Raw genomic sequence first — 16,381 nt, 5'->3', positions numbered from 1 at the left:
AGAGAACTGACTCCACACATATGCCTCCATACTAGGTAAATAAGTATTTAAAAATTAAGCGTTAACATTTAGACCTTGGCTGTCTTACTAGCTAGTGTATAAGTTTTAGACGATCGCCTCAAGCTTTGCCATGCTGATGTCCCCCTACTATTGCTGATGTAGACTCTGGATTCTGTCCCTCTGACTGCAGCAGGCTCTTCACGTTGCCAGGTCTGGGACACCCAGGAAGTGGTGGTGTGCTGCCTCAAGGCGGAGCTTCAGCCATGCAGTTAAAGCATTGCTCCTCCCCCCAGTACTGCAGGGTTCGGGAGGTGCTGGGACAGTAAGGAGTCGGTCAACGAGGAGTGGGGCGGGGATGCCAGCTGGAAGCTCAGTGTGGACTCAGCAAGACGCATTTACTCTCTCTTCTAAAGGGAACAGTAACTGTAGCTACCACACACCACACACTCAGGCTGCCCAGTTACACTTGGGAGGGGAAGAAATTTTCTCTTGTGTTTTCTCATGCCACTATTTGTGCAGTACGGACAAACTGATACACTAAGGGAGTGCTCAGGAGTCTGCCCATCTGAGAGGCAGGTGGCATCTGTTTTCCATGGCTGGTCAAGCGTAGGTTGTTAGGAGTGTTTTGTGAATCTGCTTTGGTATCTGTGTGAGCTTTGGGGGCCTCCGAGAGCCCGGCACCTAAGAAGATCTGCTTACATGGGAAGAGCTAGCGCGCCCACAAGTTACTCCTGCAGAGTCAGCCATCTTGTCAGGGACAGCTGTAGTGTAAGAAAAGGATGGCAAACACTTTGGAAGGTTCCAGGGCACTGAGTGAGCCACCGCGGGACCCTCCCCTGTGTTTCAGACATGAAGAGCTTGACCGTCAAGCCAGGGAGAAAGACACAGTGCTGGCGGCAGTGAAGCGCGCCCATGCAGAGGAGCTGCAGACGCTGGACGCCAAGGTGCTGGAGCTTCAGTTCCTCTGTGAAACCCTGGAGGGACAACTGCGCAGGGCTGAGTGCACAAGAGCAGAGGACGCCAAGGAGAAGAACGCCCTTACTGACAAGTGAGCTGCTGCCTCTGGCCGGCCCAGCCCAACAGCCTCGTGTGCCTGTGTCCAAGGCAGAGGCAGATGTGGGCCATTTTAGAATGGAATTTTGCAAGCAGTGGGTAGGGGCTTTCTGCCCACCCCCGACCCCCTGACCCCGCTGCCATTTCTAGTAATGTTTTCTTTTTAATTATATAGTTTTATATTTATGCTTACTTGTGATAAGTGTATTTAACAAAGTTAACCTATTGCCTTCACTTTTTGTTTTTCTGAGACAAAGCCTCATTTGTGCAAACCTGGCCCAGAACTTGTTCTATGACCTTGGATAGCCTCGGATTTATAATCCGTGTGCCTCCACCTCCCAAGTGTTGGGACTGCAAGCATGTGTCACTATAGCTCCCCCCCCCACCCCCCCGCCCCTGGACTTATTTTTCCTGCCTCAACTTCCTAAGTGCTGCTGGGGTTATAGGTATGTAGCACTGGCATCAGGATACGGCAAATGCAGTTTCATCTGTCCGTCTGCAGTGCTCGTCCCATTTGGATCCAGGTGCCACTCCTGCCCCAGTCTCCCAGCAGCCTTCAGTCGGCACTGCCTGTCAGTTTGCTAACTCTAGGAGCAACACACAAATTGGAATCTTCTGGCACTTGCCCTTATATGTCTGGCCTGTCACAGAGAGACTCAAGTTCTCAAGGGTCATCCACATTCATAGGATGACATTTTCTTTTAAACTGTGACTGTGTCAAAATATACACCTCTGGACCTCCAGAAGCCATGGAGGCCTTCTTTGCCAGCTAGCCCAGCATAGTCAGTGAGCCGTAGGTCCCAGGGAGAGCCTTATCTCAAGGCAGATGGCCACTGAGGATCTCGACCCAGGGTTGACCTCTGACCTGTGCAATGCACCCACACCACACATGTCCTCCTTCACACTCTTGCACATGCATACACACAAGAATACCATGCCTAACAAGAGTTAACTATTTTAGTATTGAGCTATGGAGGGCAGTGGCTTGTTAAGTCAAACTTTGTGTCTTTAAGGCTGATATCCCAGTGTGAACAGGCCACAGTCTTTTATCTGCTCTGTACACATGGGTGTTTCTCCTCTGTTCTTAAGAATGACTCTGCTTTAGTGCAGGTAGCAGACGTCCTTTATAGATGTTGCTTTCAATTCTCTAGTGGACATGAACAGAGGTGGAAATTCAAACCATACAGCTCTGGGTTTAACTGGGTTTTTTTTGTTTGTTTGTTTTTGTTTTGCTTTGTTTTTGAGACATGGCTGCCCTGTGTAGCCTGAGGTGGCTTGGAAGCCTCTATTCTCCCACCTCAGCCTACCCAGTGCTGGAATTACAGGTGTGCTCCAGGACACTGGCTCCTTCCCAATATTTAATTCAAGCCAGAGTGTTTGGACAACCTGCTCTGCTTGTGCCTCGTGTCAAGAACTGTGGGCACTGGAGAGGTATAGCACTGGGTGTGCGGCGCTGAGCCCCATCCTGGGCAGTGAGGAAATACACAGGGACGCAGTGTTCAAAGGAACACTGAAGTCGGGTATTTGCTAACATTCCCAGGCTTAGATGAGGGTATTTTATCTTTTTTTTTTTTTTTTAGATTTATTTATTTATTATATGTAAGTACACTGTAGCTGTCTTCAGACACACCAGAAGAGGGAGTCAGATCTCGTTAGGGATGGTTGTGAGCCACCATGTGGTTGCTGGGATTTGAACTCAGGACCTTTGGAAGAACAGTCAGGTGCTCTTACCTGCTGAGCCATCTCACCAGCCCCTCTTTTTTTTTTTTTTTTAAAGATTTGTTTATTTTATGTATATGAGTACACTGTAGCTGTCTTCAGACACACCAGAAGAGGGCACCAGATCCCATTACAGATGGTTGTGAGCCACCATGTAGTTGCTGGGATTTGAACTCAGGACCTCTGGAAGAGCAGTCAGTGATCTTAACCACTGAGCCATCTCTCCAGCCCCCACTCCCCACCCCTTTTTTTTAAGCAGACAAATTGCTACCCAAATTACACTTCTACTATGGGGAGAAGTAGTTCTTAGACCTGTGTAGTATCAGGAAATTAAAGCTTATTCTACATGGGCTAGATAACTCAGTGCTTAAGAGTGATGGCTACTCCTCCAAGGGTCCGAGTTCAGTCCTCGGAACACACATGCAGACAAAATACCACAGACATAAAGTAAAAATAAAACTAGCAATTGTACTTTGAGAAGCTTGGTGGTACTGCTTTGTTAAGTCCAGTGTGCTCTGGTTTATTTTGTAAGAAACCCAAGCAGCTCACCATAGTGAGCCAACGATGCCCAGCTGTGCTGTGGCTGCCTCGAGGAACGAATGCTGGCTCATTGCTGTTCCTTTGCAGTGGCAGGGCCCTACAGAGCCTGGCTGCTTCCTGCCTCCTCTTGAAGCCTTAAACTAAATGACTTTGTGTTTTGACAGGGTCTCACTCTGTATAGTCCTGGCTAGCTTGGAACTCATAATCCTCCAGCCTTAGCTTCCTGGAATTATAGTGTGTCACATCCAGGCCAGCCTGGTCTACAAAGTGAGTTCCAGGACAGCCAGGGCTACACAGAGAAACCCTGTCTCAAAAAAACCAAAAAAAAAAGGGGGGGGGGGGTTACTACTACAGACAGGGCATTTCCCTGACAGTAGAAAACAGGGCAGGGTGACATGTATCTGTAATCTCAGAGCTCTTAAGGTGAGGCCAGCCTAGGCTGCTAACTGAAACCCCATCTCAAAAGAACATGTTCAGAAAACCCAAATTTGAATCTCTCTTCTTACTTGTGGGGAGTTTGGTGACCAGTCCACCTCTGTCCAGCATGTGCTGGCATTCTGTGACAACCTCAGTGCTCAGTGCTTGCCCTCTCGGTGGGTTTGCACACATGTATGATTAGGATAAAGACACAGGTTTGCTAGTGGCATGTCTGCTCCACTTGGAGCAGTCAGAGTCTACTGGTCTTCACTGTAAGACGGCAGTAGTCATACTGGCAGCTAAGTCAGGCCACGTGTTGGGGAAAGGAGGTAGAATGTGAAGGAGGCCACAGTGGACACAGGTCACTGGACCAGGTGTTTCTGTGCTGACCCTGGGAATGCCGGCCTGGGAAGCAGCCTGGTGAGAAGTGTTGCTGAGGGCATTTCCAGGAGCATTTCCTCAGTACCAGACACCGGCTCAGAAGGCAGAGTCAGGTGGGCTTGCCCAAAGTGACTGAAAGTGGCTGCCTCGTGTGTCCTGTTTTCAGTACTCCCAGAGCGTGTGAGATGTGGCACAGTGGCTCTCCATGCTGTTCCAGGGCAGGTTTGAGACTCAACACCTGGCTCTTGATTCAGGGCAGCTACTCACCTTCTGCTTGTCATGCCCACACGGGACAGCCCATCAGCACAGAGCCCCAGAAGGTCTGTTCCCAGGGGTGTGGTCTTTGGTGCACCGTGTGACAAAGGCAGGTTTTCCGTGAGCAGGGATGGTCTTGGTTAGATGGCCTCTCCTGAAAGTGTCACTTGATGTGTGTTTTTTGGGAAAGCTTGCGTGTTTGGGCGGTTTGCCCAGCAACACTTGACTGTCAAGCTAATGTGTGGCCTCTAGAGTCTTCTTGAAGTGTGTTAGGTGCTGGACTGGGCACAGTGAAAGATGCAGAGGTGACTCACCAGCAGCACTTCCTCAGTCCCACAGGCTGTGTGTACAGATCACCTTTCCCCCTTGCGTAATTTGGCCCTTTATAGTCAATTAGTTAACAGTAGCTTGGCTGGCTGCTGGATGTTTCTTCCTGAGTAGAACCATGGTCTTAAATTAGGCAATGGTTTGCCTTCTAATGTGGCTTTTTGAGAGGGCTGGCCAACTGTGTGTGTGCTCCTCTGGGTCTGTATGGGAGCACGAGAGAGAACAGGAGACGCTCACTGCACTCCCAAACTCTTCCCGTGCAGATTTCGTGAAGATGCGGCAGCTCTGAAAGCTGCCTGGGACGCCCAGATCACGCAGATGTCCAAGGAGACTGTCTCCAAAGACTTTCAGATTCACACGCTGCAGGAAGAAGAGATGAAGCTCAAGGCACAGGTGGCCAGATTCCAACAGGACATAGACAGGTACCATTCCCAAGGCAGTCACCCATGCTGAGTGTTTCCTGCAGACAAGAACCATTACAGGTCCTCAGGATTGAAACCACATCAAACAAACTTGGCCCTGCATTCCCTGGGGGAGGAATGGTCAATGGTTTGAAAGCAGATCGTGGTGGTAGTAAGGACAGCAAACATCCAAGCCCAGAGGGCATGTCCAGAGACTTTGGGATGAGGAGATCAAGGAGAGCAGCCAAGGGCTGGTGTGGTGGCGAGCAATGTCCACCTTCCTCTGCCATCAGCTTGCAGAAGCAGACAGAGTACCATGATTTCAAGGCCAACCTGATCCCCATAACACTGCAGGACATCCATCTCTACATGGAGAGACCCTATCTCAAGGGAAAGAAAAAAGAAAGAAAGAAAGAAAGAAAGAAAGAAAGAGAGAGAGAGAGAGAAAGAGAGAGAAAGAAAGAAAGAAAGAAAGAAAGAAAGAAAGAAAGAAAGAAAGAAAGCAAGCAAGCAAACAAAACCCACCATGCTTGTCTCTCCTGTTGATTGTAGTAACTTACACTTGGTGAAAGCAAGGGCCTGTTCTTACAGTGTCATCAAGTCAGACGATGTAATCCAGATGGACACACACATCCACACCCTCCACTCTGTCTCATCCAGACCCCTCAGCTCTGTGGCCAGCCCTGACCACCCTGGGGAAGGGCCTTTGTGGACTGGACTTCTGAATGGCGGCCATAATATGGCTTTTGATCCTAGCTTCTTTGGATTTATCACTGGTTTGTGTTTGTTTGTTTGTTTTGTTTTGTTTGTTTGTTTTTAAGATTTATTTATTTATTATATGTAAGTACACTGTAGCTGTCTTCAGACACTCCAGAAGAGGGCACCAGATCCCATTACAGATGGTTGTGAGCCACCATGTGGTTGCTGGGACTTGAACACTGGACCTTTGGAAGAGCAGTCGGGTACTCTTACCCACTGAGCCATCACACCAGCCCTGTTTGTTTTGTTTTGTTTAGGTTTTCCTCTGATTTTTTTTTCTGTCCATTTTGGTACTTTGATCTCCTCTGTCCACTTTGTCCCTGTCCCTGGTTCCTGTAATCTTACTGCCTGTCAGTGGATAGCAAAGGCTTCTTATGACACTGGTCATTTGATGGCCTCCCCTTTACCTTAGACCAGCCTCACTGGAGGCTTATCAGTTCTATCAATATTTTGCTGATCTTTGTGAAGAACCAACTTAGGATTTGATTTTCTCCATTGTTGTTGTTGTGGTGGTGGTGGTTGGTAGTGGTTGTTGTTCTATTTCCTATTTCCTTTGGCTTTGGTTTGTTGTTCTGATCAATTCTGATATCAGAGCCAAGATGATTAACTCTGAGACATCTTTCCGTCTATCAGATGTAATTAGTGTTGGAAGTTTCCTTTCTAGCACAGCCTAGCTACACCCAACAAGCTCTGATGTTATTCAGCTAACGTGCTGTCCCTTGTGAACTCTCCAGTCAGTTGATAACTTAGGACCATATTGCCTAATCTCTGACTTTAGCTTCAGGAACCATTGTCAGTAATTTTGACCTAATTATGCTGCACACGCAGAATACACCTAGCATGATTGATTTCCTCTGCAGTCTGTTTCATGGATTTGAAATGTATTCTGCCCCAATACCTGTCTAAATAGACTTAAAGATAAAACATACCCTTGTTGTGGTCTGGGTTCTGAAGATGTCACCTGGACCACCCTGGTAGATAACACTCTCCCATGTCCTTGCTATCTGCTTATTGGTTCTATCAATTACAGAGGAGTGTGGAGACCTCTAGCTGTGCTTGGGCATGGCTTCCCCTCAGCTTTGTCTTTAGAGATGATGTGAAGTTTTCATCAAGTGCACCTGTGTTAGGGTTGTACTGGCTTCCCACCACACTGGCCTATGTACAACTAGAAACAGGCCTGTTTGTTCCCCTCTGTCCACAGATTACTGTCTGGCATGGACCCTTAGCCCCTCCTGCTTTTTCAGCCTATGTATCCCCAAGGCACATGCTCCAGTTTTGCCTTTTAGGTCTCTGTTCAGAGGATTTACACAGCAGTCCTGGTTTAGGTTTGACAGACTCCCTCCTCTGACTACATACTGGTTCTCTGCCGAGTGTGGCCACCTCCCTCCAGCACTGTTTCTTCCAGCGTTTGTTGAATCTTGATATCTGCCCTCTATGGTTATCTGTCCACGGGTGCTGTTGTTTCTCCAGGTCTCTCTCAGGACAGCTTCTCCTTGTATCATGCATGTGTCTGTCCTCAGCACGAGCCACATGAGAGATGGGAAGGATGGGGCAGAGCACCGTTTAGCCCCTCACGTATCACCCCACCTTTGCTCTTCATGTTGAAGGGACCTCAGGGAAGTTCACACAGGACATTGGCATGTGTCTGTAGGTACAAGCAGCAGCTGTCCCTGGCAGTGGAGAGGGGACAGAGCCTGGAGCGTGAACAGGTACAGCTAGGCCTTGACTGGCAGCGTCGCTGCGATGATATTGAACGAGACCAGATCCAGAAATCGGAGACTTTGATCGAAGGGCTGACCAAGGCCAGGGATCAGGTATGTTGGGTCCTCTGGGTGTGGAGCATGAGCGGTACTGTACACTGTACAGGATGGGTTTGCATGAGCAACACTGTACAGTACTGCTCATACTCAGATGAGCAGTACTGGGTTTGTACAGTACTGCTCATACTCAAATCCTAGTTCATGTATAGCTGCGAGTCATGGTCATGCTGATGTAGGAATGCGACCCTGACATCCCAGGAGAGCTCAAAGCCAAGGCCAGGCCAAACAAAAATAAGTCTCTGCCTTAGCCCCAAACATGTTTAGAGACTGTTTCTGGTTCTGGGAGTGGTAAGACAGTCCCTACCCATTGGGATGGCCCTGTCCAACCAGGGCAAACTAGGGACCGTAAGTGGACAGGAAAGCCCTCCCCCACCAGTGGAGGGTGGACCTACTGTTTTGAGCGCTACATATGTATTGGCTCTTGTGGCTGTTCACTTTTGTCTGCTTTTTAGGCAGAAGGGAGTCTGGTCCCTGAAGACAGCGCTGCCCACACACAGATGGACATTTATTTCCACAGGTCGCTGCTAAACTCCAGGAGACAGAGAAGGCACTGCGTCAGCAGGAGACTCTGCTGAAGGCTGTGTCACTGGAGCGAGACCAAGCTATGGAAACCCTACGTACACATGGGCTCCTTCCTGGACAGGAGGCACAGGTAAGCCCCCTGCTGGCCTGAAGAGCCTTCACTCCACACTTCAGTGTCCATGACATCGGGCCAGGCTTTCTCAGTCCACCCCCTTTCGATGACAGCTGCTCCGCAAGGGCAAGTCCAGACTTCTCCATTCTTTAGCATTTGCAGCTCTAAAACCCAGCATCCAGAGCATACATGGCACACCCAGCACTGAAGAAAGGCTCAGGCCCTGCTCCATACTAGGTGGCAATATCAAATCACTATTGAGTCTTTCAAGCTGGTCGGTCATTGTTAAGTGCTTACGTAGCCTGTATCACCACCTTTCTAGACTGAGAATTTGCCAACGCAGTCTCCTAGATATTACTTCCTATTATGTATTATCATTGTCGAGGGAGGACATGCATGCCACAGAACGCATGGGAAGGTCAGAGCATAGCTCTGTGGAGTTGGTTCTTTCCTTCCACCTTATATGGGTTTCAGGGAAGTAACTCAGATTGCCGGGCTTGCTCAGCAAGCGTCTGCAGCTATCTGGACAGCCCCAGCTCACAGCCTCATAGAGGAGCACACTGCTGCCGTGGAGACCAGCGTGCTCATGGTGGAAGCCAGAGGGCCTTGAGACAGCCTTAGACTGGGAGAGGATAGGAAGGGCATTAGCCTAGGCCTGCAAATGGTTTGGCTTTTTTTCTTTCTGGGTTTTGGTTTGGTTTGGTTTAGTTTTGATGAGGTAAACTCACTTCCCAGAGTGATAAAATGAAGGCCCTAGCATCTGGAACAGTGAGTACAATGGGAACTATCCACATACCTTCCAGAAAGCATTTCTTCACCCTGTGAAGACCCCGCTACCCTTCCCTTCCCCTCTTCCTACCCAGGCAGCCATGTTCTGATTTCTCTCCTCATTGATTTCTTCCACTGCCACCTTGCTTCTGTCACCTGGCATGGAGGACAGTTGGGGAGGATTCCCTCCTGCATGTTGTGGGTCCTGGCCATGGTTAAGATATTTCAGGGATCAGGTATGCTTGTGCTCCCTTTAATCCCAGCAGATCTCTGAGTTGGGACCAGCCTGGTCTATATAGTGAGCTCCAGGCCAGCCAAGGCTACACATTGAAACCCTGTCTCAAGCCAAAATTAAACACACACCAAAAATAAGAATATTTGAAGGGGAGGCTGATGAGATGGCTCAGTGGGTAAGAGCACCCGACTGTTCTTCCAAAGGTCCTGAGTTCAAATCCCAGCAACCACATGGTGGCTCACAACCATCCGTAATGAGATCTGACTCCTTCTTCTGGAGTGTCTGAAGACAGCTACAGTGTACTTACATATAATAAATAAATAAATCTTTAAAAAAATAAGAATATTTGAAGGGATGGTTCAATGTGTAAAGTCCTTGCTGTACAATCATAAGGTCCTAAGTTATTTTTTTTTAATTTTAAAGATTTATTTATTTATTATATGTGTTTACACTGTAGCTGTCTTCAGACACATCAGAAGAGGGCATCAGATTTTTGTTATGGATGGTTGTAAGCCACCATATGGTTGCTGGGATTTGAACTCAGGACCTTTGGAAGAGCAGTCAGTGCTCTTAACCGCTGAGCCATCTCACCAGCACCAGGTCCTAAGTTATGCAGAAGTCATCTGATGTTGCCTGTTGACTCCATACAGTAACACATGGACAAATCGATACTCACGTGGCACACACCAGCATATAATACACATACACACACACACACACACACACACACACACTATTTAAGATTTAGGCAGGTGTGGTGGCACACACTTGTAATTTCAGTACTCGGGCAACTGAGGGAAGACAATCGTGAGTTCAAGGCTAGTCTGGATTTCATAAGGTTCTCTCTCAAAAACAAACTGGAAGATGTTAAATAGGCAAGGCTATAGAGGTGGAGCACTTCCTTGCATGACCGAAGGCCTAGACTTGAGCCCCAACACCACAAATAAATGAAAGTGACCCATCACTGCACGCAGTCATATCACTGTCCTGCGAGGCACACAGCCCAGAAGCAGTTTGTTCCCTGTGTTGCGCATGAGCAGCACATGAAGTCACGGTGCATCTATAAAGACCCCATCTTAGCTTCCTGGGAATTGTCCAACCACAGGAGACTGGCTGGCTGTGTGTACTCTCGGCTGGGAGCTATAGCTGCACGAAAAGCAGGCATGTGAGTAGTGGTGGCAGCCTCTTGGCTATTGGAGCAGAAAGTAGCAGGAAGGCTTAAGAGGACAGAGTTAACACAGGCTCTAGGGTGAAGCTGGAATACCAGCTTCTTAGCATCACATCACCACCAACCAGATCACCACCAACCAGGAACCCAGATGCTTTGCTTTGCTTTGTGGTTCTTTTGGGTTTGTTTATTTTTTGTTGGTTTGGTTTGGTCTGTTAGTTTGTTTTTTGAGACAGAGACTCACTATGTAGCTAGCTGTCCTGCAACTCACTATATAGGGCACTGAACTTTTTTTTTCTCAAGATAAGATTTCTCTGTGTAGCCCTGGCTATCCTGGAACTCATTCTGTAGACCAGGCTGGCCTTGAATGTACAAAGATCTGTGTACCTCTGCCTCCCAAGTGCTGGGGTTAAAAGTATTCCCCACCACTGTGTTAAACTCTTGAGGATTTGAACTCACAGAGAACTGCTTGCCTCTGCCTCCCAAGTGCTAGGATGGCATGCACTGCCTTGCCTTCATTTTAAAAATACAAGATAGTGCTTCCTCTTTTATTGATCTCATTGGTTTGTGGTGCCAATCTTGAAAAATTGAGCGTACTGTCAAATATTCAGAATCACATTTCAAGATGCAGTCATGGGGCCTTTTTAATTATTATTATTTATTATATTATTTATTTTGTGTTTCTGTGTGTGTGATTATGTGCGCACGCCATCTGGGTGGAGTCGGAGGACAACTTTAGGGAATTGGTTCTCTCCTTCCACCATGCATGTTCCAGACTTTCACGTCAAGTGGTCTTACCCACTGAGCCATCTCACTGGCCTGGGACCTTTCCATCATCAAGTCCTGAGTAGGACGTGAAAATTCCCTGGGTGTGGTGGTGCACGCCTTTAATCCCAGCACTTGGGAGGCAGAGGCAGGCGGATTTTTGAGTTTAGGCCAGCCTGGTCTACAAAGTGAGTTCTAGGACAGCCAGGGCTACACAGAGAAACCCTGTCTCAAAAAAAAAAAAAAAGTGAAAATTCTCTCCAAAGACACATGACTTCATACATGGCAACTACTGAGCAACATGAGATGGAGAAGGTGGTTTTCCCTCCACAAAGTGGAGCCTAGTAGTTCCATGGTGACGATAGCCAGACACTGGTTACAGGGTGCCTGTGGACTGAGTTGCATTCCCCACAAAACTCAGGTTAAAGTCTTGACCCCAAGACTTCAGAATATGACTCACTGAGATTGTATTGCTGAGGGTGTAGTGAGTTAAGATGAGCCACGCTGGAGGCAGAGTGGCCCTGACCCCTGATCCTTGACCCTGCTTCTACTGTCCTTAGAGGGAAGGACACATAAATGCACAGGATGGCCATGTTGGTGGCAAGGCAGAGATACTAGAGTGACAAATTTACAAGCCCAGGAACACCAGATTCTGACAAGCCCTGGAACAGATCCGCTGCAGCCTTCAGATGCAGCACAGCTTTCCTCACAGTGTGATGTCAGGCTTTGGGCCTGCAGAGCAGGAGAGAATATAGTGCTGTTTGAACCTAGCTTATGGCCGGATGTTCCCGAAGAAGCTGTAAGAAACTCCTACAGAGACCGGGCAGTGGTGGCACACGCCTTTAATCCCAGCAAAGGCAGGCAGATTTCTGAGTTGGAGGCCAGCCTGGTCTACAGAGTGAGTTCCAGTACAACCAGGGCTACACAGAGAAACCCTGTCTTGAAAAACCAAAACAACAACAACAACAAAAAACGGATAAAGCTTAGCTGGGGCTAGCTCTCAGCAGGCTCTCGTTGGGCTCTCCTAATCGGTGTCCATTTGAAGATAAGGCTTCACTAGTGCGACCCCTTCTTAGGACCTTCTTTAATGGTGTGTCCTACTCAGGGTTCCTGTGGCTGTGACCAAAGCAAGTTGGGGAGGAAAGGGTTTATTTGGCTTACTCTTCCATGCCACTGGTCACCACTGAAGGAAGTCAGGCAGAGCAGGAACCTGGAAATGATGCAGAGACCATGAAGGGGTGCTGCTTACTGGCTTGCTCATTCTACTTTCTTATAGAACCCAGGACCACCCACAATGGGCTGTGCCTTCTCCCATTGATCGATAATGAAGAGAATGACCTACAGGTCTGTCTACAGCCTGATCCCATGGAGGCATTTTCTCAACTGAGGTTCCCTCCTCTCGGGTGACTTTAGTTTGTATCATGCTGACATAAAACTTTCCATCACATGGTCTTTTTTTTTTCCAGTATCAAACACCTGCCCCTTTATGAAAAGGTCACTCTCCAGTTCTCTGGAGTAACGATACTGATGTTCTTTCGGGCCCTTCCTGAGGGATGCCTGCCTCAGACTTGTCTTTCTCCTACAAAGCTGTCCTTCCATTAAAGGCCAAGTTCCCAGATCACAATGAGTAGGCAGAAGGCACAAGGCGATAGTGTTCATACTGGAAGTGACTGCCCAGGATGGCCCTGGTGCTGGCAGCTAGCAGTGGCTGCTTGCCTTTAGCCATGCTGTGGGATACCAAGTCTGAGCAGCAGATTGCCAACAAAACACATCTCCCCTCTGAGTTCTCACACACTGCAGTTCCCAAACTTGGCCCATGGCAGAACAGTTGGTTGAAGATCCTCCTGACCCTCCTGGGGCCCATGAGGTGAGCTGCCCCAAGGCTGGAGCACTGAGGACACCCGAGCAGCTCTGCTCACATTTCTGCCACAAGAATCAGAGGCTGATGAGGGGTAGATGGCCTTTGGGACGCACGGACCTCTCACCCCATCCCGTAGGCTTTTGTGAAGTCATATATGAAGCGCTTCTCAAACTGAGCACAGGAAAAACTGTAGACAGATGAGAGAAGAAAAAGCACTTATTCTCATCAATGGCCCCTTACTGGAAGCTTTCTTGTACTTTTCCCTAGGCTGGCAATCAAAAGAATACATTTGTCTCCAAGTACCAGCTAAGCAGGTCAGCAAGGCCTATCAGTTGCCCGGTTTTTGTTAAGTAAACAATAAACTTCAGAAGTGTGCTCTATAGTCAGGAACAGCCCATACCCCACCCACCTCCTCAAGTGTACCCTTGATCTTGGACACAATATCTGGCTGTGTCCCAACAACCAAAGCAGCCAGTACAGTTCCCAGAATCTGCCTGCAGACGAAAGCCTAGGTACAGCTTTGGAATAGAGTGATGGGCCAGGGCTCAGGAGGGAGAAGCCCTCACCAGCTCCTCGCTGTCAGCATTATAGAAAACTTTGAACTGAATGGTGAGGGTTGCCTAGCCTGCCCTACTGGGGAGCCGTGGAAGTCAGCAAAGGAAATGCTGCCTTCATGTTATTGCCTGGGAGCCTCCTTCAGGCCCCACTAGGAGCACCTAGGGACTATCTCTGGATAGCCAGGAGCTTGTGCTGCACCAAAGACTGACACCAAATTTACCACAGGCTTCCTCAGCACACAGTGATTGGCTGTGTGTGACATCCGTTTTACAGGCTCCCATCTGGCACATGTGATGTGGGAACATTACTCATAATCTAGGGCAGATCAGAAGGGTAGCTCTTATGTTTCAGTTGTCACCTCGGGGATCCTAAGAGGGAGAAGATGTAGCCGGCTTGAGGCCAGAAGAGGCTCTTAGCCAGCTTGGTGTCACAGATGTGAGGCAGCATGGGGTGACCAGGCTTTTCCGTGCTTCACAGAGGTTCTCGCCAGGTTTCCTGGCCTGGCTACTGTGCTGTTCATTGCCAGAGAGGGGGAATCAGCCAGTCATCATAATAGCGGGGAGGCTGGGTGGTGCAGAGAACCGAGATGGCCCTTCCCGTCCGGGGTAAGAGCTGGGGTGAGCTCAGGCTGGGCTAGAAGGTTACAGCCACAGGCTGCACATTCAGCCAGTCTGGCTAAAAACGAGCACTGGCAAGCTGGGGCTCAGGGTAAGAGACATGAGAACTTCGTTCTAGGAGTGAAAAAACAATTTACAGCAACTTAAGAAGCTCTAGTTGGGCTAGTGAGGTGCCTCAGTGGGTGAGGATGCTTACTGCTAAACCTGAAGACCCGAGCTTGATCCCCAGGACCCATTGTGGAAGGAGAGGACCAACTCTCCAAAGCTGTCTTCTGACTTCCATGTGCAGGCTGTGGCATGTATACACACACACACACACACACACACACACACACACACACACACACACATAGAGAATGTAATTTTAGAAGGGTGGGATGGATGGATGGGATGTTAGCGCTGTAGTGAGAGGATCTTTGAGATAATGCAGGCCTAGAACAGACCCAACGTAGCTCAGCCTCGGAAGGGCTGCACTTGTCAGTGGAGGGAAGGGGTGCTCCCTAACGGTACTTCCTGAAACCCACATGCCTGGGAAGTAGGCAGACAGACGTGAATGGAACGGGCTGAATGGGCTGAACATGTCATGGGATGAGGGGACAGAAGTGCAGGGGGCAGGGCAGTGTCTGAGGGCTGAGCCTCTGCTGAGCATTTTACTAGGAAGTTTGTCTTTTCCTTTAATTCTACCATAAATATTTCTACCCCATAGAGATCCCTTAGAAACAAAATCTGAATGCATGTCATGTAACATGCTTTAATGTGCTGAGTCATTTTCTTGCCAGGTTGTTAGATTGTTCACAAGCATGGTTAAAATGGTGTGGCTAGGAAGCTGGAGAGGTTGCTCAGCAATTCAGAGCACTTCTTGCTCCTGCCACTCTTGCAGAGGACCTGGGTTCAGTCCCCAGCGCCGCACGGCTGCTCACATCCATCTGTCATGCAATTCCTGGTATTCAGCGCCATCTTCTGGCCTCTGTGGATAGTGCATACATGTGGTGCATATACATATTTGCAGTCAAAACACTCATACATATAACATAAAAATAATCTTTTTTTAAATGTGGTGTTGGACACATGTGTGTCTCTTCCTCAGAAGATTGGCTCGGATCTCCTGTGCTGGGTCTTCCTTGGCTTATGACCAGAGAGGCTGGTAACTGAGCCTCAGTTTGCACTGATGGGTACTGGAACATCTCTGGGCATGCAGAGCTGCTTTTTCTTTCCTTTTTGCTCTGAGTGTCAGTTTTCCCTGCACCTCATGCTGTCCCAGGCCTAGGGGCTCTGCTCACCTGACCTGTTTGGATGCTTTCTGTTGCAACTGTAGTTCCTGTTTTCAGCTGTGTTCTACCCAGTGAATTGTCTTACTGTTCTAAAACTTCATAGAAGTCATAAAGTCAGGGCTGGAGAGTTGGCCCAGTGGTTAAGAGCATTGACTGTTCTTCCAGAGGATCTAGGTTCAATTACCAGAACCTACATGGCAGCTCATAGCTGTCTGTAACTTCAGTTCCAGAGGATCCAACAACCTCACATAGACATATATCTAGGCAAAAAACCAATGCACAAAAAATTAAAATAAATAAATCTTGGCCGGGCAGTGGTAGCACACACCTTTAATCCCAGCACTTGGGAGGCAGAGGCAGGTGGATTTCTGAGTTTGAGGCCAGCCTGGTCTACAAAGTGAGTTCCAGGACAGCCAGGGCTATACAGAGAAACCCTGTCTCAAAATAATAATAATAAAAATAAACAAATCAGTCAGTCAGTCAATCTTTTTTAAAAATTAAAAGATTTCATAAAGCCTTTGGTGCAGTAAATATAGGCATGTGACTGAACTGTCACCCCCCCCCCCAGAGCTCCCCTGACACTCTTCCTCCTTCCTGACCCGGTGACCCTTGTCTGTGTCTGAGAAGCCAACTACCGAGTGACCCTGTCATTCATGTAGTGCCTCACAAATCGACATGGCCCTCGAGGCATACAGGAGGCTCATTGTGTTGTAGGGACTTTCCCCTGGGGAAACAAACAAGCTTCTACCTCCTCCACCTAGTGCTTGATGACAAACCAAAGTATGATTCTTCCAGAGCCCAGCTGGAGGACCCGAGAGTTTATTGGGCTTTC

General features: G+C 48.4%; 1 protein-coding gene across 13 annotated transcripts in view; it reads left to right on the top strand.

Moving 5' to 3' along the window:
• The window catches only part of Ccdc57 (coiled-coil domain containing 57), a 106,398-nt gene that overhangs the window by 30,004 nt on the left and 60,013 nt on the right, over positions 1-16,381 (top strand). For all 13 annotated transcript variants that reach the window (XR_001780052.2, XR_003949508.1, XR_388531.2 and 10 more), the window contains 4 exons: positions 848-1,048; positions 4,956-5,114; positions 7,504-7,666; positions 8,190-8,324. Coding sequence is in view for 7 of the 13 variants with exons in the window: in XM_006534233.2 (XP_006534296.1) it covers positions 848-1,048; positions 4,956-5,114; positions 7,504-7,666; positions 8,190-8,324 (658 nt within the window). In the remaining 6 variants the exon portion in view is untranslated. The remainder of the gene's footprint in view (positions 1-847; positions 1,049-4,955; positions 5,115-7,503; positions 7,667-8,189; positions 8,325-16,381) is intronic.

This window comes from Mus musculus, chromosome 11, assembly GCF_000001635.26.
Source record: "Mus musculus strain C57BL/6J chromosome 11, GRCm38.p6 C57BL/6J".
NCBI lineage: Eukaryota > Metazoa > Chordata > Mammalia > Rodentia > Muridae > Mus > Mus musculus.
This window is presented reverse-complemented; position numbering and strand designations above follow the sequence as displayed.